This window comes from Mastigoproctus giganteus, chromosome 9 (genome assembly GCF_048544385.1).
Source record: "Mastigoproctus giganteus isolate SK-2022 chromosome 9, ASM4854438v1, whole genome shotgun sequence".
Classification (NCBI taxonomy): Eukaryota; Metazoa; Arthropoda; class Arachnida; order Uropygi; family Thelyphonidae; genus Mastigoproctus; species Mastigoproctus giganteus.
The window spans coordinates 153,581,087-153,605,064 of record NC_143583.1 but is presented as its reverse complement, the minus strand read 5'-3'; the positions used below and the strand labels follow the sequence as shown (position 1 = coordinate 153,605,064).

Below are 23,978 nucleotides of genomic sequence, written 5' to 3'. Positions count from 1 at the left end.
TACAAACTGTTTCAACAATTTAGTTGAAAACACAGATAAGAGATGGTAGCATTCAGTGGAAAAATTTCTAAACAATTTGTATTCAAACAGATGCACTGTTTGAAACAATCTTTCCTCAAAGCAAATACAAAAACAATGCATATATGCTCATTAAACGGTAAATTATTCAAATGTAAAACACAAAAAATTTAAATTCTGAAAAGCCTAAAATATATTACTGAATAATCTGATTATAATAATGTTTAATTTAATTACCTGTTTTCTTGTATATGAATGGTAGTTATGTAATTCTTAACAATATCATTAAAAAAAATTAATTTTTTTCTGAATTACTTAAAAATTATTTTCCATGAATTTCCAGCCATAAATTGTGTGAAAAGTGTTTCTGTTTATTTATAAAGAAAAATGTGTGGTAACGCAGCATTTCTTAATCATTTAATAACATAACAAGTGAAAGCAGATTATGAGAAATTTTTGGCAAAGGATGTTAAGAAAAACAGCAAGGACTTCTCTATATATATAAACTCTAGAAGGAAGGGGATGAATCAGCTTGGTCCACTTGATATTGATGATTTGATTGTTGATGATCCTGCTCAGATAGATGACAAACTGAATAAGTATTTTGCATCTACATTCACACATAAGGAATTGTGTAGAGAAGTGGAGGACAGAAGCTTATTAAACTCTAACAGGGAGCTTAATGATTTTGCAATAACTAAGAACAAAGTGGAGGAGAAATTGTTGAAGTTAAACATAAGAAAGGCACCTGGGTGGATGGATCTATCCAGTTATATTAAAGGAGGCCACAAAGGAAGTAAGCAAACCCTTAGCCATAATTATGAGATCATCTGTGGACTCAGGGGAGGTCCCCACTAACCGGAGATGTGCAAATGTATCCCCAATTCAGAAAGGGAAACCAAAAGGTGACACAAGTAATTATAGACCTGTTAGTTTAACTTCTGTTCTGGGGAAAATAATGGAATCACTGGTTAAAGAAGCATTGCAGGATCAACTAGACAAGACTGCAGTAATAATTCAGACACAGCATGAGTTTGTTAAGGGAAAGTTTTGTCTGATGGATTTGATTGGATACTATGACGTGGTTACAAAGGAACTGTTGCAAAAATAATTTTCATATCATATACAGTGGATTCCGGTTATTTGGGCCACCGGTTAATCGGGGCAGCCGTTTATTTGGGGGAAAATTTTAAAAAACAGAACCCAATCAAGAAAATAGCCAGGATTTACTTTGCTTAATTGGGACAACATGCCATTTAATTGGGGCAGGAGACTGCAGCACTGGATATTACCCTGTGATTGTCTCCAGTCGGATTTCTGGAGGTCACAACCATAAAACAATTAGCAATCACTTGTTTATTGGGCTTTTCTGTTAGTGCAATCTATCATAAACGGATAGTAAACTCAATCTTATCGAATTTGCGATAATACCTACAGCTGGAATTCTGTGGGTTATTATGGTGAAATGTGTTTACACTTCCATGAAATCTTCAATGATATAAAAAAAATTAATTTTCAGAATCTTCTCTTCATTCCTATTTTTAAAGCTTCGTAACTTGTTACTCCATTCTCACTTGCACGTATTGTGTTACTTGCAATTTGTGTGTGTGCCATGTTATTTGTTATTGATTGCTGATCTTTTTACTGTTTTAAATTTTAACCCCCACCCACAAATGTCAAAATAGAAATATCAACTAGTTAGTATGTACATATTACAGTAGGTATTAATTATTCTGATTATCACATATAGTCTTCCGATTTGGTGAGAAACAAAAGGCTTCAGTTCTGCAAATAGCAGTGTCTGGAGACTAGGCACCTGCAAGACAATCTGATTGAGGTGTTTACCATCAGCATTGAGCTCAATGCTGATGGTATTCTTCCTCTTACTCAAACTACACACCTGAGGTGGACACATATTCAAACTGAGGAAGGATGCTTTGGTTGCAGGACATATGTGCAGAAGTTTTCCTTCAGCCGGTGGATGGTTGATTGTTAGAAGAAATTTCCATCTGTTGTTGTTGAAATGAGTAATTTAAATAAATTCAAGGAAGAACTAAACAAATTATTAAGGCTGGGGAGGAAAAGTGATGTGTCAGGTTTTTTTTTTTTTTTTTTGGCTGATGCTTTATAAACTTGCGTTCTTTGTAAAATAATAAGAAGAGTTTACCTCAATATAGTACATAGAACACTTCCGTATGATACTCTCCAGAAATTAAAATGAAAAAATCGTTTAAACTTACGTTAGAGTAAAAAATAATTAAAAACCAATTTAACACAATTAAAAATCAATTTAACGCAACTAAAAATATTAAAAAGAATCTAACAAAAATATACAAAACGATTTTCCTTCCTGAAGCTGACAACGCTTTTCGACAGTATGTCGTGATCACAGGAATGAAAATTACCGAATAGGGTTGAACATGAAACTTAAATAGAGATTGTCTTCGTGCATGCGTGTAAAGGTCCACGTATAGGAGATCAAATATGGCCGACGAACATTAACAGGATTCTCGTGTAATTTAATTTCTATGGTTTCTGCAATTAATAGTCACATAAAATTATGTTGGACATTAAGTATTTTGGCCATGTTAAATAAAAAAGTATGTTTTTCATTAATGGCATGAAAGGCTAATCCTGACACTGCTGAACACGAAGCACAAACTGAGGCTTCAAGTTGATTTACATGAATATTCAGAGAAAAGCATGTCGAACCTTCGTAAGACGCGTCGCAATCACAGTAAGAAATGTTGTATACCGGTCATTAATTTGTGTTGCGAATGCAGAAAGAACCGAGCGATTGTTCAGTATAGTGTGTAATTTCCGTATTGGCTGGCCACAATTTTAAATTCGGTATCTTTAAAGAATCTATTAAGCTGTTTGTGCCACTGTTCAACAGAAATAAAGTATATTTTGATATTACTATTGTTGGATGGTGTAATATTTTGTATCCTATCCTTAACTTGTACCCTAATTCGATTTATTGTGGCAAGGGGATAACCCCTGTTTAAAAACCTGCTAGTTAATATTTGTATTTCTGAGCCCAAAGCAGATTCCGTCGTTGAATATTTATAGGCATTTAGAAATTGATTAAAGATAATCGATCTTTTGTAGGTGAACGAGTGATAGCTATTATAATGTAGAAGCATACCGGTGTTTGTAGGTTTTCGATAGATGCTAAATTGGACCTTATTCGAGTCCCGAGTAAGCGTGAAATTTAGAAAGTTTAATGACTTGGTATCCGTATCCTCCCTTTCCAATGTAAATTTGAGTCTAGAATGAATATTATTAAACAAATGTAAAATGTCTTGGATAGTACTACTATCAGTAATAACTAGAACATCGTCTAAATACCTCCGATAGTATGTGATACGGGGTCGAAAAGGTGTCAAATGTATATGCTGAATCGTTGAGAGATAGATCTCTGACATTAAGCCACTCAGGCTCAAACCCATTGGTAATCCAAAAATTAGTTTGTACACCTTGTCTCGAAGGGTGATATAGTTGGCCTCAACTAACAGTTTAATTAAGTGAAAAATTTCCTTAATAGGTAGCTTCGTATAATTAATCGGTATCGAGTTATTATTTAACATATCCCAAATAATATTAATGTGTATTCAACGTTTACATTCATATATAACGAGGTAACATCTAGTGAGAATAAACTGTCATTGTCGCCAAGTCTACAATCTTTAAGATTATTAAATAATGTATCGTAGTTCTTAATCCCAAATTGTATTACCTGTCTAAAGGGTTTTATAATGTTATATACATGTGTGGCTAAGGAAATGCTGAGTTCCTGTAGGAAACAATAAGTCGAATAGGAAATCCATTCTTGTATCATTTTCTGCTACTAATACTAAAATAATAAGGTATAACAGAGAAAAAAATTAGTACAACAGTGTAACATTTCAGCTGTTATGACAGAGCCTTTTGCAAATAGGAATGTCTGAATGCACTTGTCCTACAAAGGAAATGCCTATCTTCTCATTATATTTGGAAAGTCTGAGATAAGCTCCCATTGCTGAGAAACCAGGATGAGTTAACTCAACTATCACCTCACAGGCAGATCTAACATGTTGCAGGAAGAGCAGTTCATGCAGATCACCAGTGGTCTGCACTGTGTTCTTATATGCACGTACCTCAACAGTACATGAAATATGTTGCATTCTTGCCAAAATAAGCCTGATAGCTTTTGCTACAGTTGTGGAGAAGTGGTATTAAAACCACAGCATAAGTCACTGTCACTTATGAGAAAAGCCTATAAACTCTATTTTGGATGTAAGGTTGGAGATCAAGATAAAGTATGGTCTCCAAAAATTTCCTGTAGCTCACATCAAGGAAATTAACCGACTGGCTTAGAGGTAGTTATAAATCAATGCCTTTTGCTGTTCCGATGATATGGCAGGAATCTCAGGACCACATAAACGATTGTCATGGCCAATATTTCTGTTTTTTTGGAAAATCCAAGCATAAAGTAGAGTATTCCAACATACTCTGTGCCTGCAATTCTGCCCAGACACGATAGGAGGGATTATATGTTAAAAGCCTCGTGGATTAACTCAAGACTTGAAGGACCCTGCAAGGCTTTTGGGGGGAAATTTCTATCAGCTTGGCCCACACTTGTAGGTAGAAGGAATTTGTTTTGTAGAGATGGGATACGCTTAAACAAAGGTGGTACGAAAGTTTTTGCCAGTATTATTGAGGATACCTTAAAGAAACTGCTAGTTAGGGGGGATGTGAGTAATACTGACACGCATTTATCTGATAATATTGGTCAAAGTAACTCTTGCACATACCTCAAGAGTTCTTATCTGTTTCCCCAACTGGATCTGGATGTTCTTGGGGGCAGAACCGTTTCAAGTGAGCGGGGTAGCTAATGACAGGGAAGAGAGCCTAAAAAACTTCAAGGGTTGTGTTAGGATTGTTAAATATACAAGAACAGTAAGTCTTAATTGTTTATATAGTAATGTTAGAAGTCGTCAATAAAATGAGCGAATTCGAACTGCTGGTTAAAACAAGTAACGCGGACATAATAGGGCTTAGGGAAACGTGATGCCACCCGGAAATAGGGGATGATGAGTTTCAAGTATGGCTTGTATAATGTATTTAGGAAGGATAGGGTAGATAGAAGATGTGGTGGGGTTATGCTTCTTATCAGAAGCAGCCTGTGTGCGACGATAGCTTTCTCGGATTCAGATGTTTCGTGTGCTAGTATAGAATCTATATGGTGTGAGATAGTTGGAAACAAAGGTATAATGCGAGTAGGAGTAATCTACAGACCAGGTGATTGTGAAGATTATGACGAAAGCCTCTACATGCAAATGGAATAGGCAAGTAAGTGTCAATGTCTTATTATGGGTGATTTCAATTTGCTCCTAATTGATTGGAGAAAATGAGAAGGAAACTCGACATGGGGAGCAAAATTTTTAAATCAACTAGATGACTGTTATTTGTATCAACATGTCAGGGAAAGTACTAGAGAAAAGAATATCCTAGACCTCATCATCACCCATTAATCAGATGACATAACAGGGCTTACGGTAGAGGAACCAGTAGTAGGAAGTGATCATGGAGTTCTACGGTGGATGGTGAAGAGAGAGGTAGCAGTAGTAAAAGGCAAAGGAATGGGTTATAATTTCAGAAAAGGAAATTATGATGCCTTAAGGTGCTACATAGCCTCTATTAATTGGGTAGATATTGCACAGAGAACAAATACAATTGAACTGTGGTATGCTTTTAAAACATTAATCACAGACGCCTTGAATGCGTATTAACCATTAAAAAAATACTCCACGAAGAGGGTTCCAAGTTGGATGAATAGTGAAGTTGCCACATTACTTGAGCAGAAAAAAGTGGCATGGAAAAGTTACAGTGCAATAAAAAGTACTGAAGCCTATAACAGCTACAAGATGATGTGTAATAGAGCCACAGAAAAGGTTCGACAGGCAAAGGCAGTTTATGAGAAATCGCTAGCAAACAGATCGAAGAGGGCGGATAAGGAATTCTTCACATATATAAATGCTAAGAAGAGCAGGACAAACGAGATCGGACTTTTACGTAAGGGAAAGGGGATAGTATTAAATACACCAGATGCCGCTGCAGATGAACTCAACAGTTATTTTGCATCGATATTTACAGAAGAAAAACCTTTTGTGGCAATCGGAAACTGTGGAAGCGAAGTTGAAAAATATGTAATTAATGATATTGAAATTTCGCAAGATTATTTAATGAAAAAACTTTTGAGTCTACAGGCAAGTAAGGCTCTTGGAGTTGATGGAATATACCCTATAATCTTAAGGGAGGCGGAAAATGAGTGCATTGAACCATTGAAGCTAATTATGCAAGCATCACTAGACTCTGGGGAGATTCCATTGGATTCGAAAAGTGCCAATGTATCTCCCATACATAAGGGTGGTTCTAAGAGTGAAGTGGGAAATTATCGACCTGTCAGTCTGACTTCAGTGGTAGGGAAAATCATGGAGGCAATGATCAAGGGTGGAATTCAGGATCATTTGGATCGAATTGAAATTCTCAAGGATACTCAGCATGGTTTTGTAAAGGGAAAATCATGTTTAACAAGTCTGATTCGCTATTTTGAAAGGGTCACTCATGAGCTGGATTTAGGGAATAATTTCAACATTGTTTATTTAGATTTCAGCAAAACTCAGTCCCACATGAGCGATTGCTTTATAAGCTGGAACAGGTTGGAATCACTGGGTTTGTTTGTTTGTTTGTTTCGGGATTTATTGGGCGCATCGGCAACTATGACCATAGTGCGCCAGGAATCACTGGGGAAATCCTTAGATGGATAGCAGAATCGCTTCAGGGCAGGAGGCAGAGGGTTGTGATAAATGGCTATTCCTCAGATTGGGTTGAAGTGGGGTTCCCCAAGGATCAGTATTAGGACCACTGTTGTTTTTAATTTTCACAAACGACATTGATGAAGGGATAGAGGGTGTGATGTCTAAATTTGCAGATGATGTTAAAATTGGTAGAGTAGTTAATGATCACTGTCAAGCTGAGCTTCTTCAGAGAGACTTAGATAGACTTCAGGAATGGTCAGAAAAATGGCAGCTATGCTGTAATCCAACAAAGTGTAAGGTATTACACCTGGGAAACAGTAATCCCAAAATAACTTATTCATTTGGTGGAGTTCAAATTACTGGAGGAAAGGGACATGGGTGTTATGATATGGTCAGACATGAAATTCTCTGAGCATTGTAAACAGGTTGCAAGGAAGGCCCATGGTGTCCTATCGATGATCTATCGAACTTTTTCAAGTAGAGATAGGAACGCGATAATCCCATTATATAAGAAATACTGTGTTCAAGTTTGGTGACCGCACCTAAAGAAAGACATCGAGCTTCTTGAAAGGTTGAAAAGATGGGTAACTCGCCTGGTGAGATTGGAAAAAGGGTGTCCTTATGAAGAAAGACTCCGAATACGTGGATTGCAGAGTTTGGAAACTAGACACCTTAGAGGAGATTTGATTGAGGTGTTTAAGGCTCTGAGAGGCATCAGTAAAATGAATGAGGACAAAATTTTCAAGATTATAAATGATAGTAGTAGTAGCAGTGGCATGTGATGCAAGAAAGCAAGTGTATGAGCTTATGCAGCAACAGCCAAAAAAAACATACCATTCCCTCCAAATGCCTGTCCAGTTGCTCCTTAAATTTATTTAACTTATCAACTTCCACAACGACAGATGGAAGTTTGTTCCAGCAATTAACCACCCGCTGGCTAAAGGCAAATTTCCACACATCTATTCTACATCTGTCTTTTCTTAATTTGAATTTATGCCCCCTTAGGTTCGTAATCTGAACAAGTAGAAAGATCCCATCAGAATTCAGTGTGCTCAACCCGTTCAAGGCCTTATACACATCATCCGATCACTGCGCAGGTGCCTAGTCTCCAGCCACTGCAATTTGCAGAACTTAAGCCTCTCTTGGTAAGAGGATCCCTTCATTCCCCTCACCAATCTTGTTGCCCTTCTCTGTACATGCTCAAGCAAATCTACATCCTTCCTAAAATAAGGCCTCCAGACCTGTACGCAGTACTCAAAGCGTGGCCTGACCATTGCCTTATACAGAGGGACAATCACCTCCTTTTCCCTGCTAGCAAAATTCCTATATATCATTGACAAAACCCCATGACCTGCCCTGGCAGCCTGTCTGCATTGCTCAGAAAACTTCATATCTGACTGCGCAATTACTCCCAGGTCTTTTTCATTTTCTACCACCTGAAGTGTAGTACCGCACATTTGGTACGTTTCTCTGGGGTTACTTCTACCCATATGCAGTACTTTGCATTTGTCAAGGTTAAACTTCAGTTGCCACTTCTTAGCCCATCTGCCCAAATTATCTAGATCCTTTTGCAGTAGCACACTGCCATTACTATCATTAACAACCCTGCCAACCTTTGTATCATCTGCAAACTTCGACACTAAGGCTGATATACCTTCATCAATATCATTGATAAATATACAAAACAACAGAGGACCCAACACTGAACCCTGTGGGACTCCACTAATAACATTAGTCCACGAAGAGCAGCACCCACTAATTACCACCCTCCTGTCTTCTCCCACTCAACCATCCTTTTATCCATTGTAGCAACTTACCCTTAATACCATTCTGCTCCAATTTGTACAATAGTCTTCTATGCGCAACAGTGTCAATAGCTTTCCTGAAATTCAAATATATGATATCAAAATTATTTTTTGCATCCAGTTCCTTTGTAACCACATCATAATATCCTATCAAATTTGTCAGACAAGACTTTCCCTTAACAAACCCATGCTGTGTCTGAATTATTGCTGCAGTCTTGACTAGATGATTGTCCAATGCATCTTTAACCAGTGACTCCATTATTTTACCCGGAACAGAAGTTAAACTAACTGGTCTGTAATTACTCGTGTCACCCTTCAATCCCCCCTTTGTGAATTGGGGATACATTTGCACATCTCCAGTCCGTGGGAACCTCCCCTGAGTCCAAGGATGCTCTCATAATTATGGCTAAAGGTTTGCTTAGTTGCTTTTCCGCCTCCTTTAATATAACTGGATAGATCCCATCCACCCCAAGTGCCTTTCTTATGTTTAACTTCAACAATTTCTCTTCCACTTTACTCTCAGTTATTACAAAATCATTAAGCACCCTGCTACAATTTGATAACCTTCTGCCAAATTCAAACCTTAATAACTCCTCATGTGTGAATGTAGAGGCAAAATACTCATTCAGTTTGTTTGCTATCTGAGCAGGATCATCAACAGTCGAACCATTGATATCAACTGGACCAATCAGATTCATCCCCTTCCTTTTAGAGTTTATATAAGTAAAGAAATCCTTGCTTTTTTTCTTAGCACCTTTTGCCAAGGATTTCACGTAATCTGCCTTCGCCTGCCGAACCTCCTTTGTGACCTGATTACAGACTAGCTTATATCTGCCATAGGCTTCTGGTCGCTTGATAATTTATATGCATCCCATGCATTTTTCTTCTCTGTCACGAGTCTCATTAGTTCATTTGATAACCATTTAGGCCTAAACCTTGAACAATATTTCTTAATAGGTATAAAACTTTTAGTAGCTTTCACAATTAATTCCTTGAATGCTACCCACTTAGAATTTACTATTGGTAATATCGTCAGTTGATCCCACTGTACAGAATTTAAAAACTGTCTGAGACCATTGTACTCACATTTATAGAAGCAAAAACCCTTTCCTTCACTCCTGATGGTAATTATATCTTTAAGTAAATCCCACATCAGTACACTTAGTGGTTCCTTTATCTGCAAATTCTTAATACACGAATGATCACTGCTGATAACCAGATCAAGAGTATTACCCTCTCTGGTTGCCTCTCGAACATGCTGCTGCAGAAAACAATCATCCAATAAATCCACAAAAGTCTTACTAGTGTGTGAGTGACCAACCCACAAGTTCCAGTCAATATCTGGGAAGTTAAAATCCCCCATTATAAGACATTCTGATTTACTAGCCCACTCTATTTCTCTGTACAACTGTTCATTGTACTCACTTGAGTCATTAGGCCTATAACACACTCCTACTCTTATTTTTGCTTTCGCAGTGCTTATGTCAACACCAAACTGACTCAGCAGTGCACTGTTCATCTATATCAACTGGATACTCTTCTTTTGATTTTATGTTTTTCTTAATTAACAGCATAACACCTCCTCCCTTCCTATCCTGTCTATGTTACGATCAGGCTGCCATGCATGGAAACTGAACTTTGCCTGTTACAACATAAGATCGCTCATCGGTGAAGACAGGATACTAGAGCTTGAAAAGGAATTAGAAAATTTAAATTGGAATATCATCAGTTTGGCTGAACAAGAAGAAGAATCGAATCACTTATAAGTTTATCAAGTGGAAATCTGCTGTACATCAATGGAAACAGTAAAAGGATTGAAGGTGGAGTTGGCTTTCTGGTCCATAAAGATATAAAAAACAACATTTTGGAATTTAAAAGTACATCACCAAGGGTGTCAAGACTACTACTCAGGATTTCTAAGAGGTATAAGCTAAAGGTTATAATGATTTATGCACCAACATCGAGCCATGATGATGAAGAGGTTGAAGTAATATACACTGAAATTGAGTCTTCTAGATGAACAGAAAACTCACTACACTATCATTATGTGGGACTTGAATGCTAAGGTTGGAAAGAGACAAAACAGCGCAGAAAGGGGAACTATAGGAAATTTTGGAATTGGTGAAAGAATGAAAGAGGTAAAAGACTTGTCTTTCTCCTCTTCTGTTATCTTTGAGATAACAGAAGAGGAGAAAAAGCAGTATGTACTGGAACTTAAGAACAAGTTTGAGCTTCTGCAGACTGTTCATGACGAAGATATCAACGAGGAATATTACAACTTTCTGAAAGTGATAAAGCCCAAGAAACCTATAGGTAAAAGGAAATCCAAAGAAGAAAAAATCAGTCAAGAAACACTTGTCATGATGAACCGAAGATGACAAATGAAGAGCAAGAAAAACATTGACAGGGAGAAAATTGAGTATACTGAATTATGCAAAGCCATTAAAAGGAGACTCAGAGAGGACATAAGAAAATTTAACACAAGAAAAGTAGAACAAACATTAAAAGAAAACAAAGGATTTAAATCAGCAGTCATGAGCGGTAATACAGAAAGACAAATGATATTGAAACTGAAGAATAGCGATGGTGTACTTGTGAATAGCAGAGAAGGCATAATTCAAATAGCAGAAGACTACTATAAAGAGTTATACAAGGAGCGAGGGAATGATGGATGGCAAATTAGTAACACATACAACATACCTGATATCCTTCCTGATGAGGTAGAACATGCGTTGAAGAAAATGAAGAATCAGAAAGCTCCAGGGGAAGATGAAGTTACTGTAGAGTTGCTAAAATTGGGAGGAAGAGACATGACACAAAAACTGGCAAGACTCTTCACAAAATACATTAGAAAAGGTGTGGCACTAAGGAGTGGAATAATGCAATCTTAGTTTTGCTGCATAAGAAAGGAGATAAATTGGAAATTATAGACCAATTAGCTTGTTATCCCACATCTACAAGTTGTTCACAAGGGTCATTACTAAAAGATTAGAAAGAATGCGAGAATCAACCGAAAGAGCAAGCTGGCTTTAGGACAGGATTCTCAACTATGGATCACCTTCACGTAATGTCACAGCTAATGGAGAAGGCAAATGAATATAAAACACCATTATGCCTGGCATTTGTGGATTATGAAAAGGCATTTGACTCCATACAGCATAAGGCAATGTTTTGGGCACTGGAAAGAAAAGGCATAGATACCCCATATATTATGATTTTGAAGAAAATATATGAGAATGCTACCTCCTTTATTAGACTAGACAAAGACAGTAATAAATTTAAAATTGAGAAAGGAGTTCGACACAATATCTCCCAAGTTGTTTACTGCTGCCCTTGAGGAAGCTTTCAGAAGATTAGACTGGTCGCAGAAATGAGTCAATGTGAATGGAGAGTACCGAAACCATTTACGATTTGCAGATGACATTTTGGTCATAAGCCACGATCCCAAAGAATTAGAGGAAAATCTTAATCAGTTATGCAGAGTTATTAAGTATTTTGGACTAAAGATGAATATGTCTAAAACAAAAGTAATGATGAACAAGTATGTCACAGAAAGGGATATAATGATTGAAAGAGCAGTAATTGAAATGGTGGAGTCATATACTTATCTGGGACAAGTCATTAGCTGTAATAATGATAAATGGATGGAAGTCGCGAGAAGAATAAATTTTGGATGGATAGCATTCAGGAAATATAGTCACATACTGAGGAGCAATATCCCAATTTGTCTGAAACGTAAAATAATGAACCAACGTATACTCCCCACCATGACTTATGGAAGTGAAACTTGGGCACTCACCAAAAGAATGGAAGAGAAGCTGAGAACTATACAGCGAAGAATGGAACGAATTATACTGGGAATCAGACTGCTAGATAAGAAGAGAAACACATGGATTAGGCAGCAAACTCAAGTAAAGAACATTCTTATCAAAACTAAAGAACTAAAATGGTCTTGGACAGAACACATTGCTCGAAGACATGATGACAGATGGACTAAGAAAATAATAGAATGTTACCCAAGAGGAGCTAAGAGAAAACCTGAAAGACAAAAATGGAGATGGACAGGATCAACCACCCGCTGGCTGAAAGCAAAAATCATAAGTTTGTGGGTAGTAAATGGATGGCCATTGCACAAAACAGAAGGAACTGGAAAGTTGCTGGAGAGGCCTTCATCCTGCAGTGGATTGAAAATGGCTGATGATGATGATGGTTGCCATATTTGAATTTAGCAAAATCAGATCTACCAACCAGTGTTATTCCTGCCCATACAATTACTGAATTGTTGCTAGTATCTTGATTGAACAATGTCATGGGGATTTTTTCTTCAGTCCATGAGCATTGTGAAAATTGACCCACCATCCCTAGTAAATCCAGTTTCGTCAGTAAGCAATATAGCAGAAAGGAAATGCTGATTATGAGCATGCATCTGCAGAAACTAAATACAAAAAGCTTCTCGTGGTAGGAAGTCAGCTTCAGAAAGTTCTTGTTCTTTCTGAAGATGATATGGATATAGGCTATTGGTCACGTAAAATTCTCCACACAGTCATGTATATCCCACATTCACTGCTCTTGCTATCATTTGGGTGCTTGTCACCATCAATTTCTTCATCTCTGAGGGTCCACTTGTCCAAATCAATAGTTCTAGTGCTGATGTGTCTACCACAATCTGAAACTCATTTTGTAAATGAACCAGTTTCCATAAGGTGTTCATAAGTATTCTCTGAAAGATCTTATTTGACACATAATGGTTAGGGAAGTTTTCTGCATACAGACATCTTGGCTCAGCTGCATTACATTCAGGAATTCCACACGAGATGCACGTTCTACCATCTCTCGATTTGAATAAGCCACCATTATCACAGCAAATGCACAGTATCAAAAGTTAACAACAAGCTCCAAATGTATTTTGTGAAGAGTCTTGCCAGTTTTTGTGTCATGTCTCTTCCTCCCAATTTTAGAAACTCTACAGTAACTTCATCTTCCCCTGGAGCTTTCTGATTCTTCATTTTCTTCAACGCATGTTCTACCTCATCAGGAAGGATATCAGGTATATTGTATGTGTTACTAATTTGCAATCCATCTTCCCTACTGCTGGCATCATTCCCTCGCTCCTTGTATAATTCTTTATAGTCTTCTGCTATTTGAATTATGCTTAAGTAGTCTTCTGCTGTTTGAATTATGTTTAAGTAGTCTTCTGCTATTTGAATTATGCTTAAGTAGTCTTCTGCTATTTGAATTATGCTTGATTAGTTGAAATATCTATTGAACTAATCAAGCCTTGGATTCAGAAGACCTTTAAGAGTTCCTCCAGTCTTTAGCAGGATTTCAATTCTCACCTGGTAAGTGGTGACATTGCTACACTGTTACAGAGGATTTTTCATCAGTGAGTCACTAGCTATTTAACAGTCACCACAGCCTTCTCAACAATAGCAAATTATTTCCCATTTCTCAAACCTGGGATGTTAATTTTGCCAACAACTCCATATTTTGTAAGCCTTCATTCTCTCTTGTTTTATGTTCGTTTGTTTTTCACCTTCCCAACTAATAAGTGACTCTTTCACTCTTGTTATTATGCTGTTTTCTACTGAGATGTTGTTTCAATTTGTTCCATCCTTCCCTTCTCTTAAAGGATCACATGTTATTGTAATCCAGTAAAAGACCTAAGAATATATCTCATAATTTATCCAGTTTTAACTCTCTTCTCTTATTTCCTATGAACTTGTACATTCATAGGCTGCATCTGCTCTCCAGACAAGTATAGTTTCATCTTGGACCTTTTTTCCATAATCTTCATTTTCTCAAACATATTTATCAAATATGATCCATTTACAAATATTGCATTGCCACAGAGATGATTCATCACTTCTTAAATTCCCAGCTAAATTTATTTTATTAATACAAGTTCTTATAATTTCGTAATAAATCTTTCTTTAATAATATAAAAAGATTTAATCAAAGAATTATCTTACAATCTTTCATTTTAATTTAAACCATTTCTGCTCCATAAATTAATTACAAAATATTTGTACATATTAAATTTATTGATCTGTTAAAACAGTGATAATGATAAATAAATACATATATATTAACATTAGTCTACTGGAGGTGACTTGAACATTTACCTGTATACCCCATTGCTTTTCCTGGAATACCCTGCTTACAACATTTTCTGCAAAAAATTTGTCCACAAATTCTACAATGATGACGTCTTCTAAAAGTAGTAAATTTATCACCACAATCATAGCACTCTTTGCAATTGCTATCTGGCATCCAGTATTGTTTAAAATCACTATCTTTGTAATTCTGAAGGGCCTAAAATTGAAGAAGACATGAGTATAATTCAAATATAATGTAAAAGTTAAAAGAGTCAATAGAGAAAAAGAAATGCTGATAAATTACATTTTAATTCAGATAGATTCCAAAATTAAATAAGACATAATATGATCACAGTATACTTTATATTCTATATTTCTATCTAGAGACACTGTTCCTCCATTTCATGTTTAATACACGAAATGCTCAGCACAAAATTGATAAACGAGGCCACTTGCCACCTGACAAGAGATCAGTAAGTCTTGAAACAGTCTGTCGTAGCACTGACTTAGAATTTTTAATGAATAGCAGATTCACCTCTTTCATTGATGCTATTCAGTAACTGAATTATTACTTAACTATTCATTAATCAAATAGCATCACCAAAATAGATAAATCTACTATTCACCAGAACTCCAAGGCACTGCCATCACAGACCATTTTGAGACTTTTCTCGTCAGATAGCAGGTAGCTTCAATTATCAATTTTGTGTTGAACAATAAAAAAAAAAAAAAAAAAAACTATCAAGTGTAAGCAAGCAACAACCACTGTTTGGATGAAAAACTTCCAATTCAACACATAACAAAAAATGTTTAATCAGAGAATTACCTCACAATCTTTCATTTTGATTTAAACTATTCCAGTTCCATTAATTAATTCATTTTTACAAAATAAATTTATTAATAAATTAAAATAGTAATAATAAATAAATAAATACATATATATTAATAACAACAATTTATTGTTTCTATTAGAAGTTTTTCCTTCCACAGTGTTCAGATGCTTGTTTAAACTCTACATATTATTCCCTATTTGGCATGAAGTTACTGATATCATTCACTATCTGATGAGAGACCAGTAAGTCTCAAAAATATCTGATGTTTTGGAGCAATAGCAGATTTATTTCTTTTAGTAATCTTAACCAATTAACTTAAATTAGTAATTTTAGGTCAATTCGTGAATAACAATGTCATTTCTAAGGTGGACATAAGCCCAAACCTTGTCGCTGTGAATGAGAGGAATGCAGCAAAACCACACACAGAGACAAAAAAAATAGAACACAGAGTAAGTTATTATGATCATTATTTTGATGCTTGTATTGAAATGAAACCCCAGATCTTTACTAATTAAATGAGCAACAAATTTGCAAAGATTTATAGAAAAAATGGAAAAAAAATTAATGTTTGTCATGATAAAATTTTTCCTTTCTCAGTTTTACTTAATGTAAGACCTGTCTGGGTCACAGGCATTAATTAATAATCCCATTTTAATTAATGATATTGTCTTGAGAGAGAGAATTACTCTATTGAAATTCTAATTCAAATAAATTCCATTAACTATAATACAGCAGCTGTGCTCAATTGATAATCAGTTATGTTGTTGTTTGTTGGATTTATTGGTGCAAGGGCTACTAAGGCCATAATGCACCTATTACAATCTTATTTGGTACATGATTGTTATATTAAAAAAAAAGATTCAGATCAGATGATATTTGTTCATCAATCTGAGGAAGGTAAAAACATCATTAATATCTTGTTGGTCACCGAGAATCTGCTGTAAGGTAAGTTTATCAGAGGAATATAGAAGTGAAGAGAAAGCTGTTTGTCATTCTCTCAAGTATAATGGGCATTCAATGATAAAGTGGTTTACTGTGAGTTGAGTTTGACAGTTGCTGCATAGTGGAGAGTCATCCTGAGTGAGTAAATAACTATGAGTTAGGTGGGTATGTCCTATTTGCAATCTGGCAAGTATTTCTTCCTCCTTTCTATTGCCTCTTAGGCTTGATAGCCACTGCTTGTGATCGTTTTTAATCTGAAAGAGCTTATTGCTTTTTTGTCCCTGCCAAATCGATAGCCATTGTTTTCTAACAGTGCTATGATGATGTGTTTGAAATCTGTGTAAGGAATCTGCATGTCTGATGTTATGTGACTGGCATTCTTGGCAGCAAAATTTGCTTGTTCGTTTCCTATGATTCCAGAATGCCCAGGTATCCAACAGAAAATTAATTTTTGCCTGTTTGCACTAACTTGATTTGAATTTGTTGTAGTAACGGATGACTGGAGTGAGTTAGTTAGTTATTTTGGTTTTTAGGAGCATTAGCAACTAAGGCCATATTGCTCCGGGATATGCGGTGGTCATTCCCTGACCTTTCCGCATCCTCTGTATTTGGTGGTGACGGGCTCAAACCCCGGTCTAATCAAGAAGCGTGTGCTACACACTGCTGCTCTTTCCCACCTGGCTACAGAGGCACCTCGGATGACTGGAAGGAAATTTACACTGAAGAGTAGATACAGCACTTAAGGAATCAGTGTAGATAATGGTTTGAGGATATAAAGACTGTTTTACATTCTCTAGAGCCATCAGGATAGCATACAGTTCTGGTGTAAATGCTGCACTCCAAAGGGAGCTGGGATATTATAATGTTTAGTAGAACTGCAGCTGCACCAATTTTACTATCTGTCTTGGAACCATCAGTGTAAATTTGGGTAAAACTAGAGAACTGATAAGAGTGAGTTGTATGGATCTGCTGAATACTGAAATTTGGAAGGGCATTCTTTCCCCATTGTTGAAAATGCTGGTAACATTGGCCAGCATTTTCAACAATTTGCCATGGTGGTGTAGCCGTGCTAATATCTAGAATTATGTTATTCATATTTAGTTCCAAGCACATAGTTATGCTTTGTAATCTAATGCCACATGGTTCATTCTGCAAAGGTTTATTTTGGTACAAATTATGCCATTTTGGGGTGAATAGATACTGCCTTATAGGATGATGTGGGAAACTTCTGATTTTAGCTGCATAGGTTGATAGCAGAGCACGCCAATAAAGAAATAGAGGTGGTTCGTGTGCTTCAGTATAGAGACTCCGAACTGGCGATGTACGAAAAGCTCCCAGTGCAATTCGGAGAGTACTGTGATGTACTGGATCAAGTAATTTTAATGCACTTTCTCTAGCTGAGTCATATGCAGGAGACCCATAGTCTACTCTGGATCTTATGAGTGACCAGTATAAGTGCAGCAGCATGTACCAAACTGCACCCCATGACATAGCAGAAATTGCCCTGAGGAGATTCAGCTTCCTGTTCAACCTAGTCTTTTAACTCTGTGATGTTGTTAACTTTTTTTTGCATACAACTTGTCCTTTATATAGCCCCACACTAAGAAATCCATAGGTGTGATTTCCTGCAAATGAAGAGGCCATGGAATGGGGCTAGCCAATCCACTGATTAGGAAATCACACACACACACATGTAAGCTCCACTGTGGTGGTAACTCATCTTGCTGACAGAACACATGTGGCTGCATATCTTCAAGCTGAGGTGCAGCATACAATTTGAGCCTATCTAGGAAATTTAGTTCAGTGTTTTCGTTGAAGAAAAATTACCCGATCACCTGGCGGAAGGACAGCATGCACCACACATTTACTTTGAAACTATCATGTTCATGTTCACAAACTGAGCAGGGATTTTCAGATCCCCATATGCAGCCATTGTGGCTGTTAACTTTACCAGACAGGTGGAATGTCGCTTCCTCCCTGAAAATTACATTTTCTAGAAAGTGCTCATCTTCATCTATATGGTTGAAAATATGAACAGCAAATTCCTCTCATTGGTTTGTCATGAAGTTAATGAATAATTTGCACTTTGTAAATATTAGTATTAGCAATGGCCACATGGTGCAAGGAAGCCTATGGCTTATGCTGCACCAGCCAAAAATAATAATTATAAAATAAAATAAAATAATAATAAGAGAAAAGGAAATAGACAACCTATGTGTTTTCCTCCTCGGGTAGGTAATTATTTAACTGACTTTTAAATTACCCCAAACTGTCAGCCTCTACCACCTATGTAGGTAATTTATTCCAGTAATTTATAACTCGCTGGCTAAAATAAAACTTCCTGCAAACCACTCTAAACATCTCCCCCATTACTTCAAATTATGGCCCTAGTTCTAGAATCATTTATAACCGTAAAAATTTTGTCCTTATTCATTTTGCTTATACCTCTCAGAGCTTTAAACACCTCAATCAAGTCTCATCTAAGGTGCCTAATTTCCAAGCTCTGCAACCCACATATTTGAAGCTTTTCCTCATATGGATTCCCTTTTGCCGATCTCACCAAGCGAGTTACCTATCTTTGGACCCTTTCAAGAAGCACAATGTCTTTCTTTAGGTGCAGTCTCCATACTTGAACACAGTATTCCATGTGTGGTCTAACAATAGCCTTATATAATGGGATTATGACGTCCTTATCTCTACTCGCAATTGTTCGATAAATCATCGATAGGACACCGTGGGCCTTCCTTGCAACCAGTCTATAATGCTTGGAGAACTTCACGTCTGACCGTATCATAATACCAAAGTCCCTTTCCTCCACTACCTGCTTTAGTTCAACTCTGCCAAGTGAATAAGTTATTTTGGGGTTACTGTTCACCAGGTGCAATACCTTACACTTTGCTGGATTAAAGCATAGCTGCCATTTTTCTGAGCATTCCTGAAGTCTATCCAGGTCACTCTGAAAAGGTCTGCTTGGCAGTCAGCATAAAACAAAGTTTTAATCTCTTGTAAATCACCTGTGCAATGTTTCTCACCGTATTTGCAGCCTTGCCTGGTGGTTAGATTTTGTACAACTTCAGGTAAACACTTCCTGAATTCCTTCAAACTGTTTTAACTATCACCACATTGATTATTTCACAGATAGAGATCTTTCTGGAATTCTTGTTGAAAACGTCTCATTACAATCACTGGAGATTTGGTATACCATTGTCACAAGTTTTCTCCTGCACTGTCACCATTTTAATGCCGTACTTTGCAATGCTTGCTAGGATCAAGGCTACTAACAACATGAGAAAAAACTCATTGAGTTGCTTTGATAACTTCATTAAACCATTTAAAAATACCTACTACATTAAAATGATAATTAATATAATCACATATATAGTTAGCTGATTTCATATGGAAGGAGTAGGACCTCCCCCCCCCCCGAGTTATTCTGGGTTTTTTGGGCTTGCAAATTGACCCACGAATGCACACTTCTACAGACATAAATAAGTTATGCTTGGAAGCCATTAACATAATAATTATTATTATCCAGACAAAAATTTTTAAATAAAGATTACATGACACTAACTTACTACAGGAATTAATGCTTTTTTTAAAGAATTCCATGCTATGAATTCCACACAATGTCACAATCAATGCAATATGCACACCAAGTAGACACTTTCTTAGCATTCTGTAACAGCATCATGTATTCAAACCATGTGAAAGAAAGCAGGCAGACAAATATGTAGCAATGCTATATGTGTGAAATTCAGTACAAGAATGAGCAAGATGAAAGATTTAAGTGACTTTGAACATTGCAAATCTCTGAAACCGTAATTATTATTATTAGCCATATGGTGCAAGGAAGCCTAAGGCTTATGCTGCACCAGTGAAAATAAATTCCCAAGTTACCCTGAAAGTGAGAGAGAGAGATAGTCAGAAGTAGAAAGGAATCACCAAGAAAGAGAAGAATGATGATATCCAGATCAGGACTATGAGCCAAGCCCATATTCACGAGATGAGAGTCCCCGGGGGGTTAATTCTGGGGTTTTCATGTGAATGTGTCTTCATGTGAATGAGTGCATCAAGATAATCCAGCCAATGGTGAACATGTAAACTCTAGAAGGAAGGGGATGAATCAGATTGGTCCACTTGATATCGATGGTTCAATTGTTGATGATCCTGCTCAGGTAGCTAACAAACTGAATGAGTATTTTGCATCAACATTTACACATGAGGAGTTATTCAGGGAGAGGAATACCAGAGGTGTATTAAACTATGGTAGTGAATTAAATGATTTTTTAATAACTGAGAGCAAAGTGGAGGAGAAATTGTTGGAGATAAACATAAAAAAGACACCTGGGGTGGATGGGATCTATCCAGTTATATTAAAGGAGGTGGCAAAGGAAGTAAGCAAACCCTTAGCCATAATTATGAGAGCTTCCTTGGACTCAGGGGAGGTACCTATGGACTGGAGATGTGCAAATGTATCCCCAATTCACAAAGGTGGATCAAAGGGTGACACGAGTAATTACAGACCAGTTAGTTTAACTTCTGTTCCGGATAAAATAATGGAGTCGCTGGTTAAAGATGCATTGCAGGATCATCTAGACAAGACTGCAGCAATAATTCAGACACCGCATGGGTTTGTTAAGGGAAAGTCTTGTCTGACAAATTTGATAGGATATTATGATGTGGTTACAAAGGAACTGGATGCAAAAAATAATTTTGATATCATATATTTCCTAGCGCTCCTTACATCGCGTGAACACAAAACATTCCCCTTGGCAATATCATGTCCCATTCCTGATTGCTCCACAAACATCAAACAAGCAGTGTATTTCAATAGACTGTGATTCAGAGGACAACTTCCCCCCCCCCAGTCCTCCCCTGAGCCACAGCACTTCCATTAGTTTGAGCCTTTTGCTTTGCTGCTCTGGTCTGAGTCATGATTTCTATTCAAGTTCAATAAAATTCCAATACAAAATATAACCCTAAACCTATATCCCAATGCAGTTATAAAACTATATATATATATATATATATATATGTATGTATTTTGGTATCAAATATTATCTCCAAGTTACGTTATACGACTTTCTTATCCCCTGTCAACTTATATGTATTCATTTATGATGTTACGTTTGTAATAACTAGGTCGCTATATTTATTTAGTTAAAAAAGTACAATTCAATTGACAATGAAATTTAATAAGATTAATAAATTTTACTGATTAATTGATACTACTATACTCGCTATCTTGTTTTCCGTTAAACCTTACGCTAGCACATGTTGTATCGTATAACAATGGCGGCAAGTTACGAAAGGTTAATCTACGGACACAAGGTATTATTTACTTTCCAAATCGCGCTATCTAAATTCAAAATAAACCACAGAGCTTGACCAGGTCTGTAAGCTACTTATAGAAAATAATTTAATCTAACAATTAAGTCAATAAAGCGGCTAAGTATAATTAAAAACTTTTCGTTCATGGGAGCTGCAAAACCTGTCCACACATAGATTTGAGACCCTTACCGATACTAAGTAATAACCTACAAAATCTCTATCTAAATTCAATTTAAACTAAAATACTAAGTAACCAGATTTTATCAAGAAATATACAGTTCCCAAGAAACCTCTACAAAGGCAACCGAGGAAATCCTTTCAGGACTCAAAAAAATCTCCTCAACATAATATAGAGCAGTGTTTCCCAAACTTTTTTAGTCAATGAACACTTTTCATCTCACACCATATTCACGGAACACTTACGAAACACGAGTTTAGCGAGAGCCAAAGAAGTATTGCTAATATTTTATTACGTATGTCGCACTATGCATCAGGAGCATCTTTATTTCCAACACTTGTAAAGCCAAAATTCAAATAGCTGTCACCATACTTTTGTTTTGGTCTTTTATTAATTGGTTCCTGTGTTTTTCACTTAGGATTTTTGGGGAACAAAAGGCTGCAATTGTTCATCCTCACTTTGAGTGTGACAATATTGTGTTCGTTTTCATCCACCATGGTTGCACTACTAGAAGTACTTTGCTTCTCGTTTTAAAGCTCCTTTTTTCAACCACCAATCCATGATCACATATTTTAATAATAATATTTCGAAATACTAATAATTATCAAAAAAAATTTATACAAGGAAGTGAGTTTAGTTATGATATCGGTTTGCTTCCCCCTCTCCTTCAACCCCTGTACTGTAGGCTAAATCGCATATTAGATCACCACATTGCTACTTTTTTGTAGGTGTCATTACCTCTACACATACTTCTCTATTGAAAGCCCCCCAAAATAGTGTTCCGCAGTCTATTTGATTATTAGTCTATGCCAGTATATTAATAACTGAAAAAAAATTATGTTAAATATTATAATGATACAAAAGTGGTGTACACTACAAATATGCAAAATTTATTAATTTTATTTTATTTTTTTAATTATTAATTACGATTTTTTGTGGAACATTCGTGCACATCTCACGGAACACTAGTGTTCTGCAGAATACAGTTTGAAAAATGCTGGTAGAGAGAAACCAATCACCCTAAAAGAACTTACAGCAGCATGCAAAGCACTTCCCAAAAACAAATCTCCACGTCTGGACGCACTAACTTCAGGATTCTGGAATCAATTCGGAGTGCTTCTCTTATGAATGCTTGAAGAAGCACAATCTCATAGTCTACCAGATTCAGTCACTATACCTCTGTCGCACAAGTGATACCCAAGAAAGGAGATCGCACAAACCTCTAAACCTGGCACCCAATATCCTTAATGAGCACAGGTTGCAAAATCTTTTCCAAGGCCATCACCAATAGACTAAAATCCACTCTTCCTGATATCATCAATCACCAACAAACATACTCAGTACCAGGAAGATCGATACACAACAATCTTCATCTGATCCATGACCTTCTCTCCACTGCAAACAGCCAACAGGAATTTCTAGCACTAATTGGTCTTGACCAGGAAAAGGCATTCAACAGAGTTGAACACTGCTATCTGCTTGGAAACGCTGAAAGCATTTGGATAATGGGCCCTACATCATCCGAACTATCCATCTGCTACACAAGGATGCCAAATTTTGCTTGAAAGTGAACAACCAGCTTACCCACAATCTCCCTTACTCCAGAGGGATAAAACAAGGCTGCCCACTCTCTGCGCAACTCTACACAATTGCCACTGAACCTTTCCTCAATAAAATTGCCACTAGCCTACAATTCCGACGACCACTGCTACCAGAGCCTCACCTTAAAATAACCTACTCAGCATATGCAGATGACGTCACAATTGTTATTCGCCACGATAGTGAGTTTGAAAACATCCAAAAGGCTCACGATCTCTATGCCCAAAAATCAGGTGCCAAACTAAACCACTGTAAGACCAGTGGTCTTTGGGCTGGCAACTGGAAAACCAGAACTGACTCCCCAATCCGATGCACATGGTCTCGCGAGGGACAGAAATAACTAGGTGTGAATCTCGGCAATACCCTCCTTTTCT

The 23,978-nt window shown here is 36.8% G+C and overlaps 1 protein-coding gene across 1 annotated transcript in view; it reads right to left on the bottom strand.

Moving 5' to 3' along the window:
- The window catches only part of fab1 (1-phosphatidylinositol 3-phosphate 5-kinase fab1), an 809,612-nt gene that overhangs the window by 745,832 nt on the left and 39,802 nt on the right, over positions 1 to 23,978 (bottom strand). Inside the window, exon 4 of the mRNA XM_090380831.1 lies at positions 14,749 to 14,938. Within this exon, the coding sequence (XP_090236957.1) occupies positions 14,749 to 14,938 (190 nt within the window). The remainder of the gene's footprint in view (positions 1 to 14,748; positions 14,939 to 23,978) is intronic.